At 41.4% G+C, this 12,609-nt stretch overlaps 1 protein-coding gene across 1 annotated transcript; it reads left to right on the plus strand.

Annotated features, from left to right (window-relative positions):
* Positions 1 to 152: 152 nt before the first annotated feature.
* Positions 153 to 10,618, plus strand: SF3B6 (splicing factor 3b subunit 6). Its single transcript, XM_072407462.1, has 4 exons — positions 153 to 308; positions 4,910 to 5,028; positions 8,452 to 8,590; positions 9,937 to 10,618. The coding sequence occupies exons 1-4, from the start codon at positions 279 to 281 to the stop codon at positions 10,024 to 10,026; spliced, it is 378 nt and encodes a 125-aa protein (XP_072263563.1). The 5' UTR covers positions 153 to 278; the 3' UTR covers positions 10,027 to 10,618.
* The last annotated feature ends 1,991 nt before the right edge of the window (positions 10,619 to 12,609 follow it).

Consider the following 12,609-nt stretch of genomic DNA (forward strand, 5'->3'; position numbering starts at 1 on the left):
CTCAAACTGTTATTACTGCATTTTGGACAGGAATTTTCCCTTTGAAAACCTAACATTTACTGGGTGACTCTGATTTTTAGATCCAAATTGTTTTGCCAGGAGAATATACCATAATAAAGATGGCCGCCAGTGATCGATCACATGATGAAACACGCTTTCAGACGCCGGAAGCGGAAATTGACGCGCTGTGACCACATCACAGTTTCCTGTTGTGAAGTGCGGATCGCGGTGTACGTTTTCTCTTCTCCGGTGATTTTGTTTTTTCTGCAGTCGGCAACATGGCGATGCAAGCGGCGAAACGTGCTAATGTGAGTAGAGAAGCCATTTTCACCCACACCGGAGGATTCCTGTCATGGCTCCGGGGTGTTTCCAGTCAGCATCATGGCGTAGTTTATTTTAATTATTTCTCCTTTAGATCTATCTGATCACTTTATATTCAGGGCAAAGCTAAGGCTCTCCTAATACCCTTTCCTCATTGGTTGCCTAGGAAACCATCAGATATGATCTCTATGTAATCTCTGCATTGGAATACTCTGATTTAAGGCCTTGTAAACCTGAGCAGATTCACTGCCCACAGATCTGATTGGCAATTCATTGATTAGAAATACAAAAACATTACATATGTTTGTATGAGTCCTTCAGATCCTCCCTATGTAATGTACAGCGCTACATCATGTGTTGGCGCTATATCCATACTGTATTATAATAATAATTCTTAGAATTTGTATCAGTTGTAGAAGATTGTCTGCGAATTGTAAGGGCTCAATATGTACCCACTACAAAAAAATTAACAATCACTGCTAAACCGCTTCAGATCCAATTGTTTTATCAGATGGAAGGTAAACAATCTGCCCGTGTGCACTCCCCTTACACAGCCCATCCTAAAGAGGAAGTAAACAGAAAAAAACGCTGAAAACAAAAAGAAAATACACTTACCTTCAATCCCGCAGAGCAGACGATCGGTCTGAAGGTTTCTTCCATCGGGGCCCGCCTCATCCCTGCATCTGTTTCCCCAGCGCACCAGGTGCCGCCATCTTTTCCTCTTCTTCCTGGTTCTTCATCCTACGTCACCTGACCCAGATGCGAGATTGGTTGATGTAGGTTGAAGAAAAACTCAAGATATAACTCAACGCAATGAGATTGGCAATTTTTTTTCCTTCTTTTTCTTTTTTTTCTTCTTTTTTCCTTCTTCTGCGCATGCTTGAGACGCTCGGGCATGCGCAGAAGGATCACCCAAGAACCTCCTAGGATGTGTGACGTCGGCATCCCGGGAGGCTTTGCGCTCTTATTCATTCTTGATTGCCTAGTCGATCCTGCACCCTTTTTTTATTATTGCACTTCAAAAACAAACAAGAGAGCCGATCCTAATGCACATGCCTGAGATTGGAATCTCTTTCCCGTTGCTGGAAAAATGCCCCTTCTGCGCATGGCTGAGATCGAGTGTGCACAGGAGGAGCAGGAGAGCCTTCCGGTAGGCTCTGCGCTCCAATTAAAGTGGAAGTAAACCCAAAACAATAAAATCACACTTACCTTCAATCCGGCAGATCAGTTGATCCATTGGGAGGTTTCTTCCATCAGGTCCCGTGTCGTCTCGGTATCCGACTTCGGCCCGGCACAGAGGGAGCGCCGGGCGCTGACATCTTCGCCTCTGCTTCCTATGTCACTTGATGCAGGCGTGAGATCAGGTGACATAGATTGGGAAAAATTTGTTTTCACTTTTGATGAAAAAGGCTCCAAGTTGCTGGGGCATGCTCGGAAGGAGCTTCCAAGAGCCTCCCAGGATGTGTGATGTAGGTATCCCGGGAGGCTTGGCGCTCCCATTAATTCTTTATTGCCTAGGCAATCGAGAATTAGGGGGCAGTGCTGCACCTTTTTTTTTTTTTTCAAAAAGGATGTTGAACTTTAAAGAAAACCCCAAACATTTTTACTTTATTTAAAAAGGTTGTTTGCCCTTCTATGTAAAGTAAAAATGTTGTGTTGTTGTGTTGTGTTTAGGCATGATTTAAGCTAATCTTAAAGCAGAGGTAAGGTTTAGCTTTACACATATGGGGTCAGTCAGGGCTTTATTGCAGAAGGGGACATGCTATGTCTGTGATTGCTCCATGGAGATGTCAGAATCGCTGAGCTCTGCATTGATTGGCAGGAACACCCACCAATCACAGCACTGAATGGACTCCTGTGCGGGTCTTATCATCCTGACCTGGCCAACAATCACAACTAGAAAGAGAAGGATGAAGATGGTGATGGACAGGTGAGTACATACATAGCAGGGTTTGCTTTAATACAATAACAGCCATAGAAATTTGTCTGGTACAATTATCAATGCTGAGTAAGGCTATGTACACACATCAGAAGATTCTCCCGTCACGGCTGATATCAGATGAGAACCTAATGTGTGTACAGCGCTCACCCGACATTGTTCATGTATCTGTCCTGGTGGATCCACAAATGATTCTAATGCAGGGTTCTCCCCAGGCACTTTTAGCTTGGCTCACCACCCGGCTGTTTTTTGGTGGTTACCAAAAAGTTTGGTCACAACACAGGGGCTGCAACCCACCTAAAATTTCTTCACACCCGGCTTAAAAAAAATTCTGGGTTGAGCACTGTAATGGAAGTGAAAGGGGAGCGAGCGCAGCAGGGTGCCGCTCTGTCATTTTCCCCTTCCCCTCTCCATAGAGCCGATTGGCACTGTATGTACAGAGCTAATTCATTCATCTTTCAGTCTTTTGTCGTTTTTCTAATGACAACGTGTGTACGCAGCCTAAGAGTTCCAAGCAGTAGGGCTCAGCTGTGGCATGCTGACACATGTAGCCAAATATATTTATGTTTGGAAGAGATGTAACCATTGCCTCACACCATTCATATTCTGTACCTAAGACGCATTAGGAAGTTCTAGGAAATCTCCCAAAGTGGGAACGATTCCTAATCTTAGTTGTCCTTAAATTCTATATCCTGTTTGGATAAATTTTTTCTCGCCTTCTGGAGGCAACTTGACATTTTTACATTGTTTATTTATTTATTTTGACATTCTTTTCTTAGTAATAGCGGTCACCAGCACATATAGAATTTATGTATGTATATTGTGGATATGGACAGACGTTATTACACTTCCCACAATTATATCAGGAACTAAAAACAAAAAGCATTTTGCACTGGAAATACACTGTGTTGGGTTTTTCCATCCCAGGATTTTGTGCTTTTGGTTTTATTCCATTTGTGAACGATCTGTTGTGAGAGAAGCGTTGAGAGACCTCCATTGCCAACCTCTCTCTTTATCTGGCTGTTATGTTGTTTCTGTCTGCAGAATTTCCCATCAGTAACAAAGTATAGCGAACATGAATGTCCTCGTGTGGCTCCGTAACGTCTAATGCAGAACTAAATTCACCTATCTGCGTTCCGTCACAGGGCACCTCCATCTCCTCCTTCTCTTCTTTCCCCCAGAGACAATCTTTGGTCATCTTGCTTGGCAGTGCCAGGTTGCTGTGATTCGCATGCATTCACTCATCCCCAGCATACGCAATGGAAGCCGGGATTGCTGGGCTTTTCTGGCAACCAATTTGTCAGCAGAAACTCTGTGCGATCAGGCAGGCGAGACAGATCATTGCAGAATGGACATCGCTTGACCCTTTCTGTTGTAATGACCGGTCTGTTCCAACATTTGTAAAAGTGGAACTGTGAGGAGCACTGAGACCAGGAGGGAGGGATGTCACCATTGTGGCCATGCAGTTAGGATTTTAAAAAGCGAGCCTTGATAACCTAAATTTATCTTTCTTGATGGGTTTTTAAAGCAACTCTGCTTTCTGGAAGTGTTGAAGTGATAATTGCCCCCCACCGCACACTCTGTGGGTTCATCCATCATCAGCCCCTTCATTACTACAAGTCATGGTAATACAATGGGGGCCAATGGACGGGACCACAACACACTGAGGGGGACGAGGCAAAACCAACACTCCTAGAACTGCCAGAAGCAAAAGATTCTGTCACTTTTTAGTTTTTTCAGGTGGTGGCTTTTCCTTAGAAGTATAAAGTTGAACATTAATACTTCTCTCATTTGCTTTTCTTTGGTCTGGATGAAAAAAAATGTTTATTGGTATATTTGGCCCTGCTTGTGCAACCTTTTATCAGATTCATTGTCCCCAGCGTTCTTTGTGGACTACAAAATGTCTAGTTCTTAGTTACTGCGGTCAAAGTTTTCTGTAGTCCTGCTCTGGAGTGACAATGGTACTAAAATACAGTGCAGTTAGGGAGTGTTGTCACCCTATATATTTAATAGCAGGCAATCTTACTGGCAGGATCACCAGGTGAAATCAAAGGGGGAATCCAAAGAATAAAACCAATGCAGTCACCACATCTTAAGGCTGTAAGCTGCAATCTATTCCGGTTGTCTTGAATCCTTGATCTTAAGCAATCCCCCACCACCACACATCTCTACTTACTGAGATCCCAGTGACTGCAGCTTCTCCTTATTGTTTAAGTCGTGCCTTAATAGTTAACTCTTATTGATTGCTTTGGTTTAGTTAGATGGAGCTGGCTATTGTTTAGCACCTGAGAGGAGCCAGCTACAGGATAACTAGTAGGACGACCCATATTGTTCATGTAGTGATGTGGATACTCAAATAGGGAAGACTCGGGTACAAAGCACCATATTACCAAAGATTGTAGGTCTTGAGGGTTTTTTGTTTTCCTATGCCAACAATTACTGGTGGGTGGCGGGGGATACAAAGATTGACTCTAGGTGTCAGTTGTACACACTCAACTTTTCCCAGTCCCCTCTTTGTAATCCTTAGTATAGTTGTCCTATTTAAATGAATGAAAATACTTGTATAATGCAGTTCTGTGATTAAATGTATATGAATAGATTTAGTAAATATTTGCACCTTCTAATTTAATTCTTATTTCTGCTCATCAGATCCGATTACCACCTGAAGTGAACCGTATATTGTACATCAGGAATTTGCCCTATAAAATCACTGGAGAAGAAATGTATGATATCTTCGGGAAGTATGGACCCATCCGGCAGATCAGAGTGTAAGTTCATCTCTTTTGTGGGTACATGAAGTGCTTTACAAGTGGTGATCAATAGAAAATTGAAGTCAATTGGCCACAGCTTGTAATTTGCTTATTGATAATTATAGCGTCATGGCACCAGTGGGTAAAGGGGAAGTACAATGTTCTCGATGTTGTGTAATCTCACCAAACAACTCTTAGGATGGTATATCGGTCATGTGTTGAGGGCATTGTATTGTATGTGTCAGCTCCCCTATAGAGTTACATTTGGAAATATCAACTATTATTGATCTTCAGAACTGATGGTCTGCACTTTTATCATCATAGAAATCAGACTCCCTCCTGCACTTTGACTCTCATGATTCCTTATGTCTACATTAATTTATATCCCTAGCGTCTGTGGTGTCGCCCAACAAACTACAGACACTTTCTGTTGCTAAAGCAGAATTAAAGGGTGTAGGCTCTGTGTGCTCTGCACAGGAATAAAAGCTGTCCCCACCTCTATTGTAACCTTATTGCAACCATTCACCATAGCACATATAAAAGTACAATAAATTATATTGGAAGCAAGGGCATCAATACTTCTCGACATATGTGCTTTTGCATGTGATTACTCATTACATGTGTGCATCATATGAATGGGTGCCATGTCAGTTATCTAGTAAAGCTCTGACATTTTAAAAAATTAGTATGGTTTTACTGTTCACTGGACCCCTCTCACCTTGTGCATTAGATGTTGCAGCATCTCAAACATAGCATGCCCCATTTTTGGACATCCAGTATCACCCAGCTCTCTAATTGACCCTATCGCACCAATTTCATTCATTAGATTTTGTAGCTGTTTCTGTCATGGAGTCTCAGCATCACACATGGCCAATACATAAGACCATGTTCCTTTGGTTGGGCCGCAAACCAGCTGTCAGCAGCATCTTTGACATCAGAAATGTTCTCAAACGTGGCCCCTTCAGGTGTTTCTTCCCATTCGGGAACAGATAATAGTCTGAAGGGGCCAGGTCAGGCGAGTAGGGGGGATGGTGGACCAATTGGAAACCCAGGGTGTTCAATTTGGCAGCCCCAACCTTGGACGTGTGCTCAGGTGCATCGTCCTGCAAAAAAAGGATCCTTTTGGCCAACTTTCCACAGGATTTCGTTTTAATTGCCTCCTTCAGCTCGTCCAGGAGGTTAGCAAAATACTGTCCAGTAATACTAGAGCCCTGAGGTAGGTAGTCCACCAACACAAAACCGTCTTTGTCCCAGAAAATGGATGCGGTGACTTTTTTGTCCGATTTCTGGGTTTGGAACTTCTTAGGCTGCGGGGACCCGCTGTGGCGCCATTCCTTTGACTGTTCCTTGGTTTCAGGATCATAGATGTAGAGCCAGGTTTCATCCTCAGTCACTAACGTAGCCAAAAAGTCCTGTGCAGGTTCATAATGGGCCAAAAGGGCTTTGGATGCTTCAACCCATTCCTTCTTCTGATCACTGTTCAAACATTTCAGCACCCACTTCGCTGAAAGCTTGCGCATGTCTAGGATAGTGGTGATAACAAACCTGTGGGATGTCAAGTATCTGGGTTATCTTTTTTGCAGATATTCGCCGGTCCTCAATAATCAGCTCCTGGACAACATCGCAGGTTGCGGGCTCAGTTGAAGTTGGGGGCGCCCACTGCGGGGCTCATCTTCATTGCTGAAATGACCATTCTTAAAACGAGATATCCGGGTTCTGACAGTGCTGTAGAAAGGACACTTCTCCCCCAGTGTTTGTGACATCTCAGTGTGAATGTCCTTTGCTGACTTTCCCTGGAGAAACAAAAACTTCATAACGCCCGTAACTCCAACGACGTGAAACTTGCTTGTGCCTCTGCCATCACAGCTTCTCACTAAAAGAAAAAACAGTTTTAAGAATCACAAAGACCTGATGTTTGCCTAGTTACATACTAAGATATTAGGCTGTCATATGCCCACACACTCATTTTTCTATTTCATCTGGAAGGGGGCAAAGCCAGGAACTTCTCAGCACCCCTTCATACATAATACCCAGTGGTTTTGAATAGGGGATGCTTGTCACCTACTACAATGATACAATCACTGAGCAGCCAATTCCTCCTCCTCACCACTGTCATATACTGCAGGGGAGAGTAAAGTACAGACAAGTATAAGGCATTTTGGGGGGTGGTCTTTACAGACCATGCCAAGCATGATGCAGGTTCATGTTGCACTGGTTTCTCTTCCCTGTTATGCAGATTAGATATGCAGGACTCTTTGTCTGTCTCTTTTAATTTTTGTGGGAAAATGAATCAACACAAAGCTGTAAATAATACTTCTCCCATTGTCAGGACATGATTCGTTTCAGGTTTGCCTGCACTGTTTATTTTCTCAGCGTTCAAATATAATTTTCCCCATGGCAGAAACATTTTAATGCACTCCGGCCTATAACGTTTCTTGGAATCATTACTCAATGGAAGCAGCAAAGATGCAATCAGTCACCACATCTGTCAGACTGCTTCCAACTCATCTAGAAGCAGAGGCTTGTAATGGATGATTCCCTGCAGACATGCCGAGATTACTGTAATGTCCTTCACACTAACAGGAGGGGCCGCACCACCGCCAAGCAAAGTCTCTATGTCACTGCCAGTAAACTACTGATAATGGTCATCATCTGGAGCATAAACCGCGTAAGATGGCCAATTACCTCTGACCGTCACATGCTTTTCCAATAATAGGTATTTTCTCTGGATGCTGCTGATGATTTAACCCTCTAAGGTTGTGTGTGGCAACCGCCTGGGTAATCTGAGTTCAGGACATACCTGTTCCCCTTTATAATAGGAACAACATACAATGCGCATGGCAGACTTATCCTTTTCCTTCCTTCTAGCAAGAACAGGTCCATGCTTCCTACTGCTACTTCCATCCGTTGTCTGGTATTTTAGTCTGCCAATGATGATGAAAGTTTGGTACAAATGAATGCCCGATGAAGTTATACTATCAGCTCAGCTCCACTCTTAGCATCATACATTGTGCATTGTGCATATGCTGTTCCTTTGGTATATATGTATGTGGTTCAGCAATAACTTTGCTATTTGCAGAGCACTGATTCAGTAGGGAAAGTGTAGAACCCTTGCAGACAGTCCAATGCTGCTGCACACATCAAGGTCCTTCTCTACAGCATGCTGGCAGGACTTATGCTTCAGTGCTCAACCCAGGTGGGTGGAAGCCCCTGTATTGTGACCCAAGTCTTCAGTAACCACCCAAAAACAGCCTGGTAGTGCACCCAGCTAAAAGGGGCCAGGGAGAATGCTGTTCTCTTCATGGAGACCAGGGCTGCTTTCAAGTTACAGAAGAAGGTGGTAAAATTGATGTATATGTTTGACTTGAGGAGTGTTGTAGGACACTGTACTATGTAGCTTGCAGCTAATAGATTCATGACTTGTTCTTGTCTGTTTTGCAGTGGAAACACACCAGAGACCAGAGGCACCGCATATGTGGTCTATGAAGACATCTTTGATGCCAAAAACGCCTGTGATCACCTGTCTGGGTTTAACGTCTGTAACAGATACCTGGTTGTCTTGTACTATAATGCAAACAGAGTAAGTAATGCTGCATCCTATTTAGGACGATTCTTTCTATGTTCCTCTTCTGTTCAGGAAAGGTTTTTACCTACCATACTGCAAATAGCTTTTACTATGTGACCAGGTTCATTGAACGCCCTGCACTTACCTGAGCACATGACTGACTTGTGGCTATACTTGAATACACATTTAGACTGTAGAGTTTGTAGCCATTTATTTTTGCTTGTTATAAGTCAGACATTTGCCCTGTAGTAAAGGAGAAATAAGCATTTTACTCATGATCCTGATGTAACTTCTTTATAGATCAGACAGGAGCACATCTTAGGCTGGGTACACACGTACATACACGAGTTCTGTACATACAGCACCGTTCTGCTCTAAGGAGAAAGGAGGGGGAGAGCAAAGGATCGCTGTGCTCTCTCCCCTTCACTTTTATTATGGTCGGAACAAAGGACGACGAATGCTGTAAACCCCAGATTCTCGTCCGATTTCAGCCCTGAGGCAATTATCGTACGATAATCATCTGAAGTGTGTACATAGCCTTAGTCCTGGTTGGATGCATGTGCCAAATTGGTGCAGTACCAATGCTGTGTTCTCATTTAACCTCCCCAGCGGAAACCGCGAGTGTGACTCGGTAACAAAAAAAAAAAAATGGTGAAAGCGATAACCCCGAGTCACTCTGGGTAGCTAAAACAAAGAAAAACAATAGTAAATAGAGCCTAACTTGGTCCGCCCCGGCGTCCTTCTTCAGGATCACTGTCCTCTCGCATACTCGGGCCGGTGTCCTCATCTGGTGAGTCTCCGGAAGTCCCCGGTGACGTCGGGGGCACAGCAGGAGTTTGAAATCTTTTTGTATTGCATTCAGTACAAAATAACTTGAATGCAATACAGTGAATTTATGTATCTAAAAGCAGTACATTGTCTTTCATGAAAATTGATTTTACAGTATAATATAATAGTATTAGTATAATATTTTTTTTTTTTATTTAATTCATTATTTTGACATGATTTTGTGTTTCAAACGTAATTATATTCATAATATTATATTATACTGTAAAACAAATGTTTATGAAAGACAATGTACCGCTTTTGGACATATAAATTCGGTCATAAATGAACCACCCATATACCTGCCTTTTTGTTTTCTGCATGTATAAAGAAAGTTAAGTCTGTTGTGTTATCCTTACTAAGCAATCATAATTAGTGTTTTTTTTTTTCCTAAACTAGAACATGACTGGTCTAAATCTTATTACTTGCCCCCTTCTTCTGTTTCTCTGCACCCCCCCCTTTATGTTACACCTCTGTGTTGTCTGTAGATTGTGTCCTATCAGATATGTTAAACACAACCTTGTGTTTTATTTCAGGCTTTCCAGAAGATGGACACAAAGAAGAAAGAAGAACAGCTCAAAATTCTCAAAGAAAAATACGGAATCAACACCGATCCCCCAAAATAAACCCACCTATTCCACTGATTTCTTTTCTTTCTTTTTTTTTATTTTTAAATAATTTTTGTTCCTTAGTACAAGGACTTTGGTAATTGTGGAAGTATTCATGGACTAAATAGTGAAGTTGTATTTCACTGTAACAGCTATAATCGATCACCAGACTTTGTCTTCACTTGAAGGTCAGGATTCTATATAGCTAGTTTTCATCTTTGATGCTGGACATGCGTATCACTTAGTGAGATCTGACTGTTGTTCTTCTGCACTCATTATGAAGCTGAACCACATATAGAACCATCGTCTAATTCTGCCGTCACACGCAGAGGTCTGTAGTTGCAGCATTCAGAACTGCATCGTCATTTTTTTTTTTTTTCTCCAAAATACAATTAGGTTTTAACCTTCTTGTCCTCTATATATCATTGGACCAGGCTGGCAAACTGATAGAAGGCATTGTCCTGTCTGTATTCTACAGATGGTCTACAGTTTCCCACATACATTGTTTGGTACACAATCTACACAGTCATGTCATCTTATTCAAACGTTTCCAGGGTAAAATAAACCTTTGTCATATGCATTTTTTTAACCAATTAAATGGCTAAAAACACTGGCTAGTCCTAAGTATTTGTTTTTATCTGAATCTGATGAATTGTATGGATGGCTGGTCTGGCTGAATTAAGGATATCTAAAAAAAATTTTGCATAGTTGGCTTTAGTTACAAATGATTTTGATAAAGACGCCGGTTTATTGACTTCAACCAGAATAAAATTTCATAGAGTTAAAGACTAAAGCTGAACTCCAGGCAAACTAAAAAATAAAATAAATTTATGGGAAATAGTTCCGATGCCAAATGATTTGTATTTCTGTCCATCACACAACACAGGTTTGAAATATAGCAGAGCCCTGTGTGACAGAACAGGAGACATGATTATTTTCTTTTCTATTGCAGTTAGTTTGCTGATCCTCAGGCTCTCCAGCACAGGAACTGCTGATTGCATTTAGGGATCTAGTAAAGAACACAGAGCTGCATGAAATGTGTGGCTTTATTTCTGCCTGGAAATCTTTATAGTATCCAAAGCTGGATATATTTCAGTTCTTGTGAATGCAGATCAACGTCTCTGGACACATACACATGCATTCAAGGGCATATTGCTTCTGAAACCTCTGCCAATATTTTTGATATAACCAGTTCATAGTACTGGGGTCAGTAGGATGAATGCTTACATTGTTGGCCAGTGGAAAGTTTGCAACTCCTATAGATGGCCAAATGGATCATTGAAGTCTGGTAAATGACCTTAGAGGTGCAACGTGCTCATTGCTCAAGAAACTTCTAGAAACCTTTGAAGGAATCCTGGATGAGAAGCACTGATATACACATTACAGGTCACGTCAGTAACATTCACTCAACCTACCAATATTTATTAATCAAGTGACTATGAAGAGTTTGTCAGCTCTATATATATATATATATATATATATATATATATATATGTATATATATATATATATATATATATCTTTATAATGTGTTGACATTCAAGAATCCAGCAGCCTCCGGACCTGAGGAGTGCCAGATTTTTGAAAAGTCTGGAGTTTTTACAGTTTGAATATGCTGTATATACTTACCAGAATATGACTACCTGCACAGTCCTTTAAATGGATACTGAATCCATAATGGGGCTATACAGCAGCAAAAAAATGAGAAGCAAAGCACGTGCAAGCAACACCCAACAGCTGATTCTGGAGTACGGCCTCCAGAAAATTTGAAAATGCACTCTAAAATCTATGCCGGAAATCTGAAGGAACCGGATTATTGATGGCTGGATTTTTGAATGTCAACCTGTATATATATTTCTAGGCACATTTTTATGTTTTTATTAAACCATTTATGTCTAAATGGTTAATATTTAACTTTATTTTTCCCAATTTGTGTTTCATGTCAAAAAATGTTTTTTAATGAGGCTTGGAAAGTTTATACAGACCTACATATTGCCCTATTGGCCACTTGGTGGTGCTGTTCTGTTGCTGCAGCATGCTATTGGTGCATTCAGCACCTGAAAAATGAAAACGTGTAAATGTACACAGGAGTGATTTATAATATCTGCATTTGTACAGTAAACATCAATTGACCAGAAAAGTCTATTTACCCTGATTTGTTTGCAGCTACTACTGCAATGTACAGCAGGCTAAATCCAGCCTTTGAGCACTGCCCAATATAAGTAAATTAGATATTGAGATGCATGTGAAATGCAGGAAAACAACACCATGCACACTTACCCTACCTCACTTGTCACTGGAATATTAGCTGAATTTTTAAGGGAATTTTTGTAATTGTAAAGCATGGTTTACCTGGCCAGATGGAATCCTTTGGCCGAGCGAGGACTCCAATTAATGATTCTCAAGGGGATTTCACACAGGATAGCACTGACAAAGACATTTTATTTTTAACTAAATATACTGTAATTTTTTATTTTGTTTTTTATGCATGGAACAGCAAGACAATAGGCAGGTAGGGGGAGGAAAGGTGACTAAAGCCTAACCTTGTACTCTACTACCCCATGAATCCACCACCTGCAGGTTTTTATTTTTTGTTTTTTT

This window comes from Pyxicephalus adspersus, chromosome 4, assembly GCF_032062135.1.
Source record: "Pyxicephalus adspersus chromosome 4, UCB_Pads_2.0, whole genome shotgun sequence".
Taxonomy (NCBI): Eukaryota; Metazoa; Chordata; class Amphibia; order Anura; family Pyxicephalidae; genus Pyxicephalus; species Pyxicephalus adspersus.